The sequence below is a fragment of the Myotis daubentonii genome, chromosome 9 (assembly GCF_963259705.1).
Source record: "Myotis daubentonii chromosome 9, mMyoDau2.1, whole genome shotgun sequence".
NCBI classification, from domain to species: Eukaryota; Metazoa; Chordata; class Mammalia; order Chiroptera; family Vespertilionidae; genus Myotis; species Myotis daubentonii.
Genome location: NC_081848.1, coordinates 79,067,105 through 79,083,827, shown reverse-complemented (window position 1 = coordinate 79,083,827; position 16,723 = coordinate 79,067,105). Strand labels below are relative to the sequence as shown.

General features: G+C 61.1%; 1 protein-coding gene across 2 annotated transcripts; it reads left to right on the top strand.

The window, feature by feature from the left end:
- The first annotated feature begins 39 nt into the window (after positions 1 to 39).
- On the top strand, positions 40 to 16,403 carry IGHMBP2 (immunoglobulin mu DNA binding protein 2). 2 transcript variants are annotated; one of them, XM_059709821.1, is made up of 15 exons: positions 40 to 171; positions 1,900 to 2,069; positions 3,774 to 3,957; positions 4,167 to 4,264; positions 5,851 to 6,014; positions 6,863 to 7,063; positions 8,396 to 8,543; positions 9,367 to 9,541; positions 10,274 to 10,456; positions 10,725 to 10,843; positions 11,871 to 11,965; positions 12,691 to 12,814; positions 13,772 to 14,665; positions 15,199 to 15,371; positions 15,811 to 16,403. In XM_059709821.1, the coding sequence occupies exons 1-15, from the start codon at positions 86 to 88 to the stop codon at positions 16,006 to 16,008; spliced, it is 3,012 nt and encodes a 1,003-aa protein (XP_059565804.1). In that variant the 5' UTR covers positions 40 to 85; the 3' UTR covers positions 16,009 to 16,403. The 2 variants fall into 2 exon arrangements, with proteins under 2 accessions (XP_059565804.1, XP_059565803.1); XM_059709820.1 differs by having other exon boundaries at positions 15,181 to 15,371.
- Positions 16,404 to 16,723: the final 320 nt, after the last annotated feature.

Genomic DNA, 16,723 nt, shown 5'->3' with positions numbered 1-16,723 from the left:
TCAACGCACCGGGCCCGGCGGGGAACATCTTCCCGCGCGGCGACGGGACCTCGGCGGCTCCGGCACGGGTCGCGCGGCGGCGGCGATGGCCTCGGCGGCCGTGGAAACCTTCGTGGCCAAGCAGTTGGACCTGCTGGAGCTGGAGAGGGACGCGGAGGTGGAGGAGCGCAGGTACGGCCGCCGGCCCTCCTCTCGGGGCCGCCCGGCAGCTCCCCAGCCTTGACCTGCTCAGACCCAGGCGGACCCTCCGGGGCCCGGTCTCCCCCAGAGGTGGAAACCTCGTCGCCTCCCTGGGCGGCCCGTTCTGGTTATGGACCCTTTCGTTTTTCGGTCCGAAGTCCCCCTCCCCGAACGCTCATTCCGAGATCCTGCCTCTGCCCAGTTCCACCCCCAGCGCCTGCCCAGCCCTCTCGCCGATCCGTCCGCGCTGTCAGGGTTGGCACCTGTGTGTGCCCGGCCCGTCAGGAGAGCGGTTGGCCCTGGGCGCCTGGGTGTGAGCGCCGGAGGTGGGCAGAAGCCTAAGCAGCGCCCTTCCAGCGTGACGAATGCCGATGCGGCCGCCGGTGCGCGGAGCTGGGCGAGAAACCCCGACCCGGGGGCGGGCGCGAGGGGTGCCTCGGGAGGAGGCGGGGCCTGAGCACAGCGTCAGGGAAATGGGGGCGCAGGTGACCCGCAGCGGGAGCGGGACCGGGACCGGGAGAGCCGCCTGAGTCTGCACAGGAATAGGCGCGCACTGATGGAGGCTGTAAACCCCTCCCCCCGCCGCCAGCTCCTCCACCCCTCAGACCCAGCCTGTTACTCTCAGGTCGGAGGAGCTGAGGGGGCGGTTAAGGAACGTGCCCACCGTCACGCAGGCGGAGTGCGGACCTGATCCCAGAGCTTACACCCCACGCTGCAGTATATACCGGGATGGGGTTTGCTTGAGCGGTTTGGACCGTAACAGTTAAGAGCTTTTGGAGAATCCCAGCTCCTTCGTGTGTGGCTGTGTCGCTTTGCAGGTTGTCTCTCCGAGCCTTCGTTAGCTTATCTGTAAAATGGGATCATTCCCACCTCTCAGGTTTGCCGAGAGAATGAAATGATTTGATTAAAAGTCAAGTGCTCAGCATGGTCCCAAGTGCAGAGTAAGCACCTGTGGGAAGGTAAATGAGAAGGGCCTTGCCGAGGAGCTTGTATGATATCCTGGTGCAGAGGATGGCTTCCATTGAAGTTCAGCGGGTTGGGAGGGGCGGTGAATAGATTTGCATTTTAGGAGGATCACTTGGGTGCTGAGAGCTTTTTTGTTTTGTTTTTTTGTTGTTTTTTAGAGAGAGTGGAAGGAGGGGGAGAGACAGAGAGAAGCATCGATGTGAGAGACACATTGATTGGTTGTCTCCTGCTTGCACTTGACCGGATCTGGGGTGGAGCCTGCAACCCAGGTACCTGCCCTTGACCGAATCGAACCCGGAACTCTTCAGTCAGGGCTGACCTCTCCCCACTGAGCCAAACCGGCAAGGGCCAGGAAGCTCTGTTTAATCCAGGCTGCCAGGGATGTGGGCTTGAATCTGAGTCAGGGCTCTGGAGGGGAGAGGGAGCGGGAGACGTGGGTCCAGGCTGTAAACAGGACTCAGTGACTTGAACCAGGATGGGGGAGAGAGTCGAGAAGGGGAAGGTGGCCAGAGGTTCTGACCCGGGTGACCAGGAGAAAGGCCGCATCATGACCTGCCCGCGGGGCGCCAGGAGGGGCAGGCTGAGAGGGGCAGAGCCAGAATTTCGCTGGCTCGTGTTCAGCACCTGTGTCAGCTCTTTACGCTCCCCCCCCCCCCCCCCGCCTTTCCGGTTCTCCTGCATGGCGGGGGGGAGGGGGGGTGGAAATGAAGATCGGTGAGCGCAAAGATTAACGTTTACCCTGGTGTCTTCCAGGTCCTGGCAGGAAAACGTCTCTCTGAAGGAACTCCAGCGCCGCGGCGTCTGTCTGCTGAGGCTGCAGGCCTCCAGCCAGCGGACCGGGCTGTACGGGCAGCTGCTGGTCACCTTCGAGCCCCCGAGATGCGCGTCTGCGGGAGTGCTTCCCAGCAACAGCTTTTCCTCCGGTCTGTGCGTTTCTGACGTAGGCGCATACCTGAGTGTGACCAGCCTCACACTGGGCGTTTTGTCTAAGGAGGCCGAGGGGGAGAGGTTCAGTGACCTGCCCCGCGTCACACAGGGAGAGTCAGGCCCTGAGGCCAGCGTTTGTTTTCATGTGGCCAGTTGCCATGGGCTGCCATGACCAGGGCGAAGGGGATTGCTAAGTGTCTTTCAGGAGTCATTGAGCAGGACCTGTCTGTGCAGGTGGCTTGGAAACTCTGGAAACGCAAAGGTAAAAAAGTGTGTTCAGCTAATGAGCGCTCTGGAGTTACGGCCTCGGAGACCGATGGCCCCTCGACTGACAGGAAGCCAGAGGAGGCGGCGTTTATGTTGAAAAATAGCCGCTGAGAATTTGGCGTGTTGCCGCAGCCGTGGACAGAGTCAGGTGGAGCTGTGTGTCTGAGGAGCGGTTCTGAGGCTCAGTAGCTTAGAGATGCATTCGGAGACATGGGCTCCTATCGGGGCACTCGTGGGGCAGTCCCCGGGGAGCTCCCCATGGTGAGCCCCAGTACAGAACCTGACCTCTGCCCCAGGGGTACTGTTGCCACCTGATGTTTCTCTTTAAACGTTGGGGAAGGAGGCGGAGAAAAGATTCAAGGTGCAGACGAAACTCTTCGCTTACGAGACGAACCCCTAGGACCGAGAACAGGCCTGGCTCATGCCTGGCACGCTCTTGCAGATGTGGATAAGTAGGGTGTAAATGTGCGGGTGGCCCTGGCTTTATCTCAGAGTGGATTCTGTTTCGGTCAGAGCTGTGGTCAAGTGACAGAACCCAAGCCGGACGGGCTTGGGCAAGAAGGCCTGCGCTGAAGGACCCCGGCAGGGTGGGCGTCAGGGCTCCCAGGAGGTCGCCTGGCCGAGCCTCCCTCCATTTCTTGGCTTTGCCCTCTTCTGGGTCGGCTTCCTTCTCAGGCGCCATGCGGGGGCCGTGCTGGCCCTCCGCCCTCTGAGGGTCCTGGTCTAGCTGGAGAGAGGGAGGACCTCTGCCCGGTGCCCAAGCAGAGGCTCGCTGTGTCTCGGGCTCTGATTGGGTCCCATGCCCATCCCTGAGCAGTCAGATGGCCGGGGCGTGTGAAGCCCTGATTGGCTCAGGCCCGGGTCACACACTCTGCATCCCCGAGGTGCTGAATCACCGAACAGGTTTCACAGGATGTGGGGCGATCCCTGCGGAGTGGGCAGGAGATACACACTGTCCCTCTTTCATTGGTCTTCTCCCCCAGAGGTGCTCGTGGCGCCCACTTCATCCAGGGCCCCCACCTGTCACCACTCACCGCTCAGGGAGGCCCTTACCTCACAGTCTTTCCAGGACGGTGCCCTCGTCCTGCCCTGTGTCCTCCCTGAGCTTCATGTTTCCTTAGGCCCCTGGCACTGGCCGACAAGAGGCTGTATTGGTCCCTCCCCCGTGAGGCCGCCCAGGGACGGGCCTGACTCCTGACCAGAGCAGCGCCCAGAGCAGCGCCTGGCGCAGCACGGGCCCTTGACATGTTTTATCGACGGTCGGTCCTGTCTGTTTTAAACAGTTCATTGACCTCACGTGTGTGATTTAGATGTTAACCGTTTATTTTCTAAAGAAAGTAACAGGATGTTTGAAAGATACTGGGACTTATGGAATAAAATAATCCACATTTAACTTTGCTCGATGTTTACATCACTGAGTCTTTGTTTCGCAGGTGATATTGTGGGTCTGAATGATGAAGGAGGTCAGCTGGCCACTGGGGTGCTGACCCGGATCACCCAGAGATCGGTCACAGTGGCCTTTGACCAGTCCTGTGATTCCCAGTTGAGCTTCGACCAACAGAATTCCTACCGACTGTTAAAACTTGCCAATGACGTCACTTACAAGCGCCTGAAGAAGTAAGCATGTGCCTGGACCACGCATGTAACGTTTCCTTAAACACGGCTCGCTCAGCCGACCACGCTTGGGCTGGGCGGAGAGCAGCGGGCTCGGGCTGGGCTTGTCCGTGCGCCGTCGGGAGCTGGGGCTGCAGGTGGAGGGGCCGGGGCTCCCCCCTGACTTCACGCTGGTTCTCCCTGAGCCCTCTCCTGGGTTTTCTCCCGGGCAGAGCCCTGATCGCCCTGAAGAAGTACCACGCCGGCCCCGCGTTCTCGCTCATAGAGGTCCTCTTCGGGGACGCAGCCCCCAGTCCTGCCGGCGACACAGGTAAGAACTTGCGCTTTTTCTCTTCTGGTGGAAACTGGCGGGTGACGTGGCCGTGGGGCTATTTTGTCAACAGTTTGAGGAGGTACAGGTAGAAGAAATCACCTTAATTTCTTCAGATAAGTTCCTGGGATTGACTTGAGCTGGGCTCAGCGTCGGCGAAAGCTCCTTCCTTCGCGTTTCTAGGTTCCCTCTGGCCCCGGCTGCATTTCGCGCTGGTGGTGTTCCTTCCGGCCCGGTGCCCTGAAGTCGGTGGCAGCCAGTCACGCTGGAGGTTCCCCCACCCCTGCTTGAGAGCAGTGCTTTTGGGGCGAAAGGCTCACGGGGCTGTTTCCTCAGCAGGCTGTAGACACTGTAGGAGTGACCATGTGAGTCATGGAAAACTAGGGTATTCAGAAGCAGAAAGACGCAGTCAGTCACTCAGAAACCTGCCCCTCGGATCGCCTCACAGCGCCTGTGTCTCATCTTCCCACATCCACATCCGACTGTGTTTTACGTGCACACACATGCACGTGCGCGCACGCGCACACACACACGCACACACGTGCGCGTGCACATGCACGTGCACACACGCACACACATGCACGTGCCCGCGCGCACACGCACACATGCATTATTTGTTTACCCCCTCTGAGGGAGCGTGACACGTCTTGATCATGGCTGACAGCTAAGGAGAAGGGCACAGTGTGGGGCGGTGGGACGTGCTTGGGCACTGAGGCTCCCCTGGCGTCACTAACCCATTCAGATCAGCACCTGGGCCCGTGAGTTCACACATCTCGGCGTCGCCACACCGTGGGGCGGGTGCCGTGGGAGCAGAGCCGGATACAGTGCTACCCGCTCCCGGAGCACAGGGCACACAGAGCAAGTACTCAGTGCGGCCATGAAAGAGCTGGCGTAGGAACTCGATGCTGGAATTTGCTAGTACTCTTTCCTTTTCCTTTTTTTGTTTTTGCTTTTTGCTAGTACTCTTTTTCCTTTTTTCTTTTTTTTAAAAAAAATATCTTTATTGATTTCAGAGAGGGAGAGGGAGAGGGAGAGAAACATGATGAGAGAGAGAATCATTGATTGCTGCCTCCTGCACGCCCCCTACTGGGGTTCGAGCCCACAACCCAGGCATGTGCCCTTGGCCGGAATCGAACCTGGGACCTTCTGTCTGCAGGCCGACGCTCTATCCACTGAGCCAAACAGGCTAAGGCTGTTTTATCCTTTATTTTTGTCATTTTCTGGGCACGGATAAAGGGACAATATGTTCCAAGAAACATTTACCTAGAAGCCTGTTATCCTGGAGCATGAGTGGTGAGGCTTTTCAGGAAAAGGATGGATGATCAACGCTGGGCTTTGCGGGCGGGCGGGGGCAGGAGCGAGCAGGCGTGGCGGCGTGGCTGGGTCCCAGGAGAGCCCGGCTCAGGGAGGCGGGCGGCAGGCTGGGTTTGGCCTGGTCTGCCGTCTGCTGCTCCCTGTCCCAGGGAAATCTTTTGAAAACAAAGCAGGTTGATTTTGTGTTGATCGGGTGCCTCCTGGGAAGTCCGGCTTCCTCCTGTGCTCGTCAGCGCCCGCAGAGCGGGCCTACCCTGTCGCCTCTCCCACAGGGGCGCCAACCTTCTACAACGCCGCCCTGGACGCCTCCCAGCAGGAAGCGGTTTCGTTTGCGCTGGCCCAGAAAGAACTGGCCATCATCCACGGGCCTCCTGGCACCGGGAAGACCACCACTGTGGTGGAGTTCATCCTCCAGGCTGTGAAGCAGGGCTGCAAGGTGGGCCGGGCGCTCCCCGCAGCACTGCCCCGCCCAGGAGGGAGGGACAGGTCAGGACGTCCCTGACCTTAGCCGAGCACTGGTGGGCCCTTTCTGGTTCCTGACAGCGAGTGGGACACGGGATGTGCCCTGGGCCACCTCGATGGGGTGGCGGTGCCAGGACATGGGGGGAGGCCTGGGCCCCTGTTCTTGGCGCTGACGGAAGAGGGACTCTCCTCTCCGCCGCCGCCTGTAACGGTGGGACTGCTGTTCTGGAAGCAAGGCTGAGCCATTCAGAGCTCCCCCGTCCACCCGTCGGGTGATAGCATGACGTGATTGGTGATGAGACGGCGCCCCAGCTGGGTTATGTCAGGGCCTATGAGCCCGTTCTTTTTTTTTAATATATATATTTTATTGATTTTTTACAGAGAGGAAGGGAGAGGGATAGAGAGTTAGAAACATCGATGAGAGAGAAACATCGATCAGCTCCTCCAGCACACCCCCTACTGGGGATGTGCCCACAACCAAGGTACATGCCCTTGACTGGAATCGAACCTGGGACCCTTGAGTCCGCAGGCCGACGCTCTATCCACTGAGCCAAACCGGTCAGGGCTATGAGCCCGTTCTTTCCAGTTACCAGTCCCCGCACAGCTGGTGCTCTGGGGACCAGTGCGTTCTCGTTATCCAGACACTGACAGTTTGCAGTGACGTGTCACCGTCCCCGCAGCTGCAGTTCACACCTTAGCATCATGGCGCCCACACTGCACCCTCTCTCCTCTCCGTAAGGCTTTCTGTTTGCTTCAGTGTAAACTGAGGTGGTTTCCTTAAACACGGAATCCCCAAACCCGACCTTGAGCTTTGCGCCCCAGGTTCTGTGCTGCGCGCCCTCCAACATCGCCGTGGACAACCTGGTGGAGCGCCTGGCGCGAAGCGGGCGGCGGGCGCTGCGCCTCGGGCACCCTGCCCGGCTCCTGGAGTCCGTCCAGCAGCACTCGCTGGACGCGGTGTTGGCGCGCAGCGACGGCGCCCAGATCGTGGCCGACATCCGGAGGGACATCGACCAGGTCTCCGTACGTATGTCTCAGCCGGGCCTCACTCACGGCGGTTTTCAGTCAGAGATGGCATTTCCTCATGGCCTCGGTGCTGCAGCTTTCTGGGTCTCCAGCTCCCGCGTGTGCCCTGGTTTCCTGAAATGTCCCGCCCTGTGTGTGCTCCCCATGCTCGGGGCTCCCCGGATCGGTGCTTGGAGTCAGCCTTTCCCGCGGGGCAGCGGATGGCGCAGGGCCCAGTGCGGGGACAGCAGGGCGGGGACAGGACCTGCGGTCCCTCCGCACGGGAGGCGTGCAGGGGTCTGCCGTGCTGGCGCTCCGTCACAAGCGCGCAGGAGGGCCTGGCCCTACTCCTGCCTAAATCATGCTGTCTGCTCGGAGCTGGGCACCGAGGCCCTCCTGTCACTGCCGCTGGACCCTGTCCTCCAGAGCGGACATCACAGGGCAGGAAGGGTGACGTCTCTTTTTCATCCTCACCTGAGGATGTTTTTCCACTGGGAAGGCGGGAGAGAAACATCAACGTGAGAGAGACACATGGATTGGTTGCCTCCCAAACGCACCCCATCCGGAGCCTGGGGTTGAGCCTGCAACTGAGGCATGTGCCATTGGCCGGGAATCGAACCCTTGACCCTTTGTGCTGCAGGCCGGTGCCCTAACCATTGAGCAACCGGCCAGGGCAGGGGTTACAGCTCTTTTCTAGTATTAAAGTAATTTGGGGTTTATGTGGCCATTTTATGGGCTAATCAAGAAAATTTTAAATCTCTTGACAAATGTGGAATAAAAACTGAAGCTCAGCCCCTCTGTCTGTGTGCTGCTAAAGCCCGGCCCTGAGTGGCAGGTGCCTGTCAGTGACTGGGGGCGGGGCTGGGCTCACCGTTACAGCGCCGCCTGCTTCGAGGACCCGGCCGGCCTGTCTGCCTCTCCCTGTGCAGCGACACTGGCTCTGAGGCCAGGCAGGGGTCAGGTGCTTGGTCACCTGCATGTGTCTGTTGCTTCTTCAAGAAAGAGTTTGACTTCATTGCCTTTTAAGGAACTTAGTGAGGTGGACAAGTGATTATAAATAAAAGCAGTTTGTGAACTAAAAAGAGCTAAATAAGTGCAAAGTTGTGTCCGAGTGGTTATATTTTCTGCCTGGCTGGTGTAGTGCTTGGCACATGAACCGGGAGTCCACAGTTGGGTTGCCAGTCAGGGCACATGCCCGGGTTGTGGGCTCGGTCCCCAGTAGGGGGCGTGCAGGAGGCAGCCGACCCATGATTCTCTCTCATCATTGATGTTTCTAAGTCCCCCTGTTCCTTCCTCTCTCTGAAATCAATTAAAAAGAAGGGATTATGCTTTCTTTGCCTTCATTTGTAGGTGAAAATTAGAAAGACCCAGGATAAGAGAGAGAAAAGTACTTTTCAAAATGAAATCAGGCTGCTAAGGAAGGAGCTGAAGGCGAGGGAAGAGGCCGCGATGCTGGAAAGCCTCCGGGCGGCCGACGTGGTCCTGGCCACGAACACAGGTGAGGCGGGCGTGTCTCCGCCCGGCCCCTGGGTCTCAGGGGTCCCCCTCTGAGCTTCCTGGAGCCGTTTGTGCAGGGCGGTCCCCCTGCCGGCTAGAATTCACCAGGAAGCCTTCTGGGCTTGGAGTTTTCGCTGCGGGGAGGTTTTTAACTGCACACGGGATTTCTTTAACTGACACGGGACTATATTCAGGTTAGCTCTTAAGTGAACTGGTATCTTTGAAGGAGTTGATCCATTTAACCTAAGTTGTTGAGTTTATTGGCGTGATGTTCATAATATCATCTTATTATCTTAAAGGTGAGGAGCCGGCTCGGGGGGGGGGGGGGGCGTGGGGGGGGGGGCTTGCCCAGGCCCCTCGCGGTCGGGAGCGTCTCTCGGGCCGGGGATGCGGGCGGGTGAGCTGGCGCGCTGTTCTGTGTGGTCGGACTCGTGGAGGTTTCGTCCCTGGGTGTCGGCTCAGCAGCTAATTGTTCTGAAAAGACTTTAGAGGAGGATTAGTTACATTTTAAATTCAGAAAATGATGCAGGAACGTTTATAAATAAGACGGCCGTCTGAGGACTTGGGTCGCAGCCCGAAGGGGTGATGGGTTTTGGTGATTGAGGCGTCGGAGTGGCCCATGGCTGGGGACACGCCGCCTCACGGGTGAACGCAGGGCAGGCACGACAGGCCTTTGACGTCCTCACCAAGTCGTTATCCTGGGCTGCACATTTGTTAGTCTTAACGTGAGGCTGGATTGTGGAGCCGCGGGCCTGTCGGCGCCCTGGCAGCTGCTCTCACACGGCCTGTGCCCCTGTAAAGCCCGTGTCTCCGGTCCCCACCAGGCGCTTCTCCCGACGGGCCCCTGAAGCTGCTGCCCGACGGCTACTTCGACGTGGTGGTCATCGACGAGTGCGCCCAGGCCCTGGAAGCCAGCTGCTGGGTCCCCCTGCTGAAGGCCAGGAAGTGCGTCCTGGCCGGGGACCACAAGCAGCTGCCCCCCACCATCGTCTCTCCCAAGTAAGCCCTCTGCCGAGCGCCTCGGCCCCTCCCGGTCACCCTTTGCTCTGTCCCCCGAGGGCCGGCCCAGAAGTCCCGGCTCACAGGAGGCCCGGGGTGAGCCGCCCCCACACTTGCTCATTTAGACGTCGCGCCTCAGCCTGTGCTCCTGGAGGCCGGGGCTTGTGTCAGTGGTCCCTGTGGCCTTGGAACCTGGCCCTGTGCTTGGATTGAACACCCCGACGGGCCACGGGGTGGTGTCCATGCTCACCCGCTTCTGTGGGCTGTGCTGACTGCCCTCGGGGTGGGTTAGCACCCGGCCCAGCGTGGATCCCGAGGCCTGGTCTGTAGGCACCTGCTTCCACGGGGACACCTTCCAGGCCTGACCGCTGTGGGCACAGTGTCGTCCCCCCCACCCCCGAGCACCAGCTCCCGTGGCCCTCCCACAGTGGAGTGGCCTCTGTGGGCTGACTGACTCTGAGGACACTGGGCCCGCAGGCTGGTCCACGGTCAGCTCCCGCCTCGGACCCCTAGCTTCACCGCATCTGCACGGTGCCCTGCCGCCTTTTCGCAGGGCCCAGGGTTAGGAGGTGGCGTCTTCGGAGGCTGTTATTCAGCCGACCACACCTTAGTTCTTGGTCAGAACTGGGGAGCGAGTCGGGTTCGAGGTTGGAGGGCAGCTTCCTCGCAGGGCCCTGGTCTCACGCTGGACTCCGGGTTTGGCCTCTCTCCCGCTTCCTCTCTCGGGTGCAGAGCTGCGCTGGCGGGACTGTCGCTGAGCCTGATGGAGCGCCTGGCCCAGGGGTGCTGCGCGGGGGCAGTGCGGACGCTGACGGTGCAGTACCGCATGCACCGGGCCATCATGCAGTGGGCCTCGGAGGCCCTGTACCGCGGGCAGCTCACAGCACACCCTTCCGTGGCAGAGCACCTCCTGCGGTGAGTGGTGTGGCCACGTCCGTGTCCTGACGGAGCCCCGAGCCACCGAGGGGTCCGCAGGTTTTAGAGGAAGCGTCTCCTCCAAGACCAGTTTCTGGGAAGGGGAGTGGACTTGGAGGTCCCAGTCTGACTTGTTTCCGTCCATCGTGGTGCCCGTGGGTGGTACCGTCTTCCTGAGGGCGGGGCAGCGCTGAGGGCAGGAGGGACAGGCGGTTCTGCTTGTAGGGCCTCCGCGTCGGGGCCTTACGTTCAGTCTCCCCCTGTGCAGGGACCTCCCGGGAGTGGCTGCCACAGAGGAGACAGGCCTCCCCCTGCTGCTCGTGGACACGGCCGGCTGCGGGCTGTCCGAGCTGGAGGAGGAGGAGGACCAGTCCAAAGGGAACCCCGGTGAGCTCGCTCGGGAGGGTCAGCTTTTCAGTCTAAACCAGGGGTGGGCAAACTTTTTGACTCGAGGGCCACAATGGGTTCTTAAACTGGACTGGAGGGCCGGAACAAAAGCATGGATGGAGTGTTTGTGTGAACTAATATAAATTCAAAGTAAACATCATTACATAAAAGGGTACGGTCTTTTTTTTTTTTTTAGTTTTATTCATTTCAGACGGGCCGGATCCGGCCCGCGGGCCGTAGTTTGCCCACGGCTGGCAGACCCCGGGCTCCTCCAAACACACACGTCCCTCTAGTTGCCAACTTGGGAGCGGAGGGGATGGCAGCACCGAGGAGCCGTGGGCAGTCAGGAGCCCGAGGCTAAGCCTGAGTGTGTTTGATGCTCTTCTCCGTGAGCAAGAGATGCTCGCGGCAGCCGGGTCCGGGCGGATTCGAGGCCGCCGCGGCCTGGGCAGCGTTTTTTCTTCTTGTTCCAAGCAGAGTGGCCAGCGCTGCCTGGCTGGTCTTGGGATGAGGTCCTTGCTCAGCCCGCAGGACGTCCACTCGGTTCCACTCCAGGGCTGCCACTAACAGGCCATGTGGCCCTGCTTACACTGAGAGGGTGCTTATTGTTTCTGGAATTCAGGTTGGCTGGGGGTCCTGCATTTTTTTTCATTTTTAAAATTTATTTTAGAGAGAAAGGAAAGGAAAGGAGGGAGAGAGAGACATTAATGTGAGAGAGAAACATCAATGGGTTGCCCCTTATACACATCCCAGCTGGGGATCCAACCCGCAACCCGGGCATGTGCCCTGACCGGGAATAGAACTGGTGACCTTTTGGTGCACAGATGACGCTCAATCCACTGGCCACCCAGTGGGCGCAGGGGGCCCTGCATTTTTGTTTCTGAGTCTGGGGACACTCCGACTCGGGTGTGGGGTCCCAGGGTGACCCAGATCAGCTGGCATAATAGAGGGAGAGCTGCTGGGAGAAGCAGCGCCAGCCTCGGTGTCAGCGTGCCGTGCCCTGGAAGCCCGCTCTCTGTGTCTACAGGGGAGGTGCGTCTCGTCAGCTTGCACGTCCAGGCTCTGGTGGACGCCGGCGTCCCGGCGAGCGACATCGCCGTCATCACGCCATACAACCTCCAGGTGCGAGCGCCCCTTTCTCTCCGTGTGTCAGTGGGATCCAACTACCCCTCTGTGCTGGAAGGAAAAGGGCAGTTTATTGGTTCTTATGACCGAAAACTCCGGGCTGGAGTTGGCCACGTCAATTCTGGATTGAGGCTCAGATGACATCAGCAAGAGCCTCCATCCGTCTGTTTGTCCATCTCACTCACTCTGCCACCTCCCGCCTCATCCTGTCCTGACCCGTGTTGGCTTCTGTTTCCCGCCAGCTTTCCCAGTGTCCCGGCAACCTCGGGGGATGTTGTCCTTACACAGCGGTCCTTTTGTGGCCTTTGCCACGAGAATCTCAGCTTCCCATCTCAATCTGGCTGTCCCCCTGCCGAGCCAGTGCTGTGACCTGGAGCTGGGTCCTCGCCCGTCTCTGGGACCGGCCGGCCGGGCTTTCTGGGGGACGGGTGGGAGTGGGTGGTTTCTGAAGGGAAGGCAGGTGGTGAGTCAGCAGAAGCGACGGCGGTTCCCTTCCCTTCGGATGTCGGTGTTGGTGGGGGTGGGGGTCCTATCTGATGGGGGGGTGATTTTGTTGGCTCTTTTGCATGCCTGTGAGGGGGCCGTTGTGGAAACCAGGTCCCCGAGGTCGGGGCGGTTCTGCAGGCGAGGCCCTCTGCTGAGGGAAGGGCAGCGTGTCTGAGCCGCCTGGGCCCGGGCTGTGCTGGGGCCTGGTCTGAGGCACGGTCTGCTCTGTGCTTCAGGTGGACCTGCTCCGACAGAGCCTTGCTCACAGGCACCCTGAGCTTGAAATCAAGTCGGTCGACGGCTTCCAAGGCCGAGAGAAGGAGGCGGTGGTGCTGTCCTTCGTCAGATCCAACAGGAAAGGTACGGTGCGCTCGCCAGTCCCAGAAGTGAGTCACGCACGCGGAGCGCTGGGTTTCCCGGCCGTGCTGGTCCCCGGACAGTGAGCATGGAGTGCAGACTGTCCTGCGTGAGCTCAGTGTGAGGAGAGACTGAGCTGGCGGGGGGGTGGGGACGGGGGGGGGGGTGGCGGGGTGGCGGGGGTGGGGGTGGCGAGGTGTGACGAGGCCTCTAACGGACCCGCCGGGGCCCAGCGTGCACAGCAGGGAGAACGGCGCCAGGGGTGGGAAAGGTGTTCCTGGCACAGAGAGCAGTATGGAGGCTTAGGGCCCGAGGATGCAGTTGGGGTGGGGGGCTGGGAGCCAGGCAGACTGGGGGGCTGGACACTGCCCAGGAGGTGGAGCCCCCCCCCGGCTCAGAGCTCGTCTTATGTCCTTGAGGCTGATTCAGCCTCAGGGCACAGCATTGATGCCCATAGAGCTTATGGAATTCCGTTTGGTAAGAAAGTTGTATCCAGAAACAGTGTTTTGGCTCATGGGCTTGGAAAAGAGTTTTCAGTGGAAGGTTGAAAACAGGTGGGAGGTGGGACAGCTGTGCTGGGAGAGAGAAGGCACTGGAATGGCCCTGCACTTCTCTCATGTGTCAGCTGCAGCCTCTTCCACGCCCCCGGCTGTCACCTAGCTCTGGCTCGGGGAGGAGGAGTTGCACTTACTGAGAAATGAGTGACAGTCTGAGAGCCGCCGCAATATCAGTCGGGTGCCGTCTGCCGTCCTGATGAGCTGTGGTGAGCAGCAGGGTCAGCAGTCGTGGAGTCACGGTGGGGCCTGCGGGCCTCAAGTCCGTGGGAGGCGGAGCTGGGAGGCCGCTGGTGTGAGCCTGGAGCTGGTCCTCCGTCGGGGTGCCTGCTGCTGAGAGGGCAGGAGAGCCTGCTTCCTGTTCCTTAGGCTCAGATCTCGCTCACTCACCCCGCCTCCTTGTCAGGTGAAGTGGGTTTCCTTGCCGAGGACCGGCGGATCAACGTGGCCATCACCCGCGCTCGGCGCCACGTGGCCATCGTCTGCGACTCGCGCACTGTCAGCAGCCACGCCTTCCTGAAGACGCTGGTGGATTACTTCACGGAGCACGGGGAGGTGCGCACGGCCTTTGAGTATCTTGATGACATTGTCCCTGAAAACTATTCCTACGAGAGTTCCCAGGGCCACGGCCAGGCCGGCGCGAAGCCCCAAGGCTCAGCCGGGTCCGCCAGGAAGCCTGGAAGCCGGCGGCCCGAGGGAGCTCGGGAGGCCAGAGCGACCGCCAGGCTGGTCCAGAAGGCGCCGCCCGGGAAGCCCTTCGGCTCTGAGGCCCAGTCTCAGCCCAGCCTCAACGGAGGCAGCCCAGGGCGGGTGGGGAGCAGGGACAGTGCGGACCACTTCCGGGCCCTGATCGCCGAGTTTGTGGCCAGTGAGCAAGTGCAGCTGGAGTTTCCTGCTTCCCTGAACTCACACGACAGGATGCGCGTCCACCAGATAGCGGAAGAGCACGGGCTGAAGCATGACAGCTCCGGGGAAGGGAAGCACAGGTTCATAACCGTGAGCAAGAGGGCCCCGCCGGCCCCGCAGGCCACAGCGGCCCCATCGGCTCCACCAGTCCCACCTGTCCCCCCCGTCCCGGCAGGGACTGATGGCGAAGCCCCTCTCCATCCCGAGCCCCCCAGCCCCGTGCAGACGGAGCCCCCCGGGCGAGAGCCGAGCAGCGTGGACCTGAGGGCTGTGCACCTGGAGCGACTGCAGAGGGAGAGGGCCAGGCAGGAGCAGCGAGCCAAGGAGGGCCCACGGGCCACGGGCCCGGGGCTGCGGAAGTTACCAGAAAAGAAAAAGAAGAAAGATGCAAAAGGTGAGTTGGATCAGCTCATGAGAGCACAGGCGTGGTGTCCCCATAACGGGGCTGTCTGCCCCACCGGAAGCGCACCTGCCGCCCTAAGGAAGAGTCAGGGCTTCCTCCTGGCGGGGCCTGGCTCTGCATTTTGCACCTTACGTTTGACGGGCTTGGAGCGAGCCCTAGGGTGGCGACTGGTCACAGTGGCCCTCGCACACCCGGAGGCTTGCGCAGGGCCTGGCAGAGGAGGGGCGCTCCCTGCAGGGAAGGGCCTGGAGGAGCAGACGGGCGGGAAGGGTCCCAGACCTCTGTCGTGGCAACAGTGCTCCTGACTCAGACCTGGGAGGGCTGCGTGCTCGCCCCGCTTGGCAGCGACTGGTTTCTAGCTCTGAGGACGGACACCGAGCACACATGAGCCTGCATTTGCTCGTTGCCCTGACCCCGAGAGCAGGGAGCAGGTGCAGCTGCTCGTGATGCACCTGCCCCCCCCCCCCCCACCAGACACTGTCCGACCCTGCTCTTCCCTGTTTGAGTGGCGCTGTTCTCCCCAGGACCCGCGGCCCTGGATCTGCCCTCCACGGAGGACTTCGACGCCCTGGTCTCGGCCGCCATGAAGGCTGATAACACCTGTGGCCTCGCCAAGTGCCGGGCCAGCGTCGTGACTCTGGGCCAGCTCTGCCCACACTGCAGCCACCGCTACTGCCTCAGCCACTGCCTGCCCGAGGTACGTGGGCCCACCCCTCCTCGCCCACCCCTCTGACAAAGTCTGCCAGTGTGGGGCAGACACCCTCCACAGACACCCCCCAGCCAGCAGTCCCTCGGCCAGCATTGGGGTCATACGATGGAAAATAGTGTTTCCCCAGAGGAGGTTCTGACTCGGCTCGTTTTGCTGCAGTAGCGCCGTGGGGTGGGCCTGAGCTCCTGTGTGTCACCTGTCAGGGAGGCTGCGGACCGGCCTGCGCTCACCTCCTCTCGGGGGTGGTCCGGGCGGGGCCAGGGCACAGGCGAAGGCAGGGAGCCTGGGGACGAAGGGTCCATGTCGGGAGAGGACGGAGCCCCTCCGAGGTCTCACGCTGGGGCATCATGGTCCCCAAGCTCCAAGATGGGCAGAGCGGCGGGGTCTTGTCCCCACCCGCCTCGCACTGACTCTCGTGTCCCCCCAGATCCATGGCTGTGGGGAGAGGGCCCGTGCCCACGCCCGGCAGAGAATCAGCCGGGAGGGCGTGCTGTACGCCGGCAGTGGGACCAAGGACCGGTCCCTGGACCCCGCCAAGAGGGCCCAGCTGCAGAGGAGCCTGGATAAGAAGCTGGGCGAGCTGAGCAGCCAGAGGAGGAGCAAAAGGAGGGAGAAGGAGATGTGAGCGGCCCTCACACCCTCCGGCCTTGTCTTTGCAAATGCGGGTGGGGGCAAGCGGCCGCCCCTGGTGCTTTCTGTGCCTTGTAGCTGCTCCGGTGACGTGACCAGGGCTGCATGAGCGAGTGAGTGAGGGGCCCCTGGGAGGGGGTGGGTCCTCGGGCCCAGCGTGCCCGGCCTTGCGCTGGGGTGGGGCGGGCTGTAGTGGCTGTTCCCTGGACCTTCCTGGGGAGAGCCGCCCCAGGTCTCAGCTTTGCTGGCACCAGGGCCCGTGGGGCTCTCCGAGGTCCCTCGCCAACTGCTTTAAGAGAACCTCAGATGGATGTATTATTTTAGCTGAAGAGTTTATTTGTTTCAGAGGAGTGTAAGTTATTTAAGAATTAAAGCTCTGTGCACACGGCCCACAGTAGGTCCTGCGTTCTTTCCCGTTTTGCTCACTTTCCCTGAGGTTGAAGGTGCAGGGTAAGCACCGTTTGCCGTTTGCTCTAAACTCTCAGGACGTGTGTGGGGTCGTTTCGGGGTGGTCCTTGTCCTGTTAGCAGGTGACAGGGAGAAACCACTTCCTGTTCTGCTTGACTACCCCCGCCCCCCAGGGAAGGTCTGTAATCTGGGGAGGAGCCCAGGGCAGGCCTTTTCCCCGGGGGCTGAGCTGGGTCAGAGAGGCAGCCTGTCGGGCCTGGGGGTTGCCCTGCGTGCGTCACAGCTCTGCCTCCCCCTCACCT

Bases quoted from the DNA above. Each gene is read 5' to 3' on its own strand.
- IGHMBP2 (XM_059709820.1), top strand. From the start codon at position 86: ATGGCCTCGGCGGCCGTGGAAACCTTCGTGGCCAAGCAGTTGGACCTG. The intron at 9,542-10,273 runs GTAAGCCCTCTG...TCTCGGGTGCAG, and splicing joins CCCACCATCGTCTCTCCCAA to AGCTGCGCTGGCGGGACTGT. The intron at 11,966-12,690 runs GTGCGAGCGCCC...TCTGTGCTTCAG, and splicing joins TCACGCCATACAACCTCCAG to GTGGACCTGCTCCGACAGAG.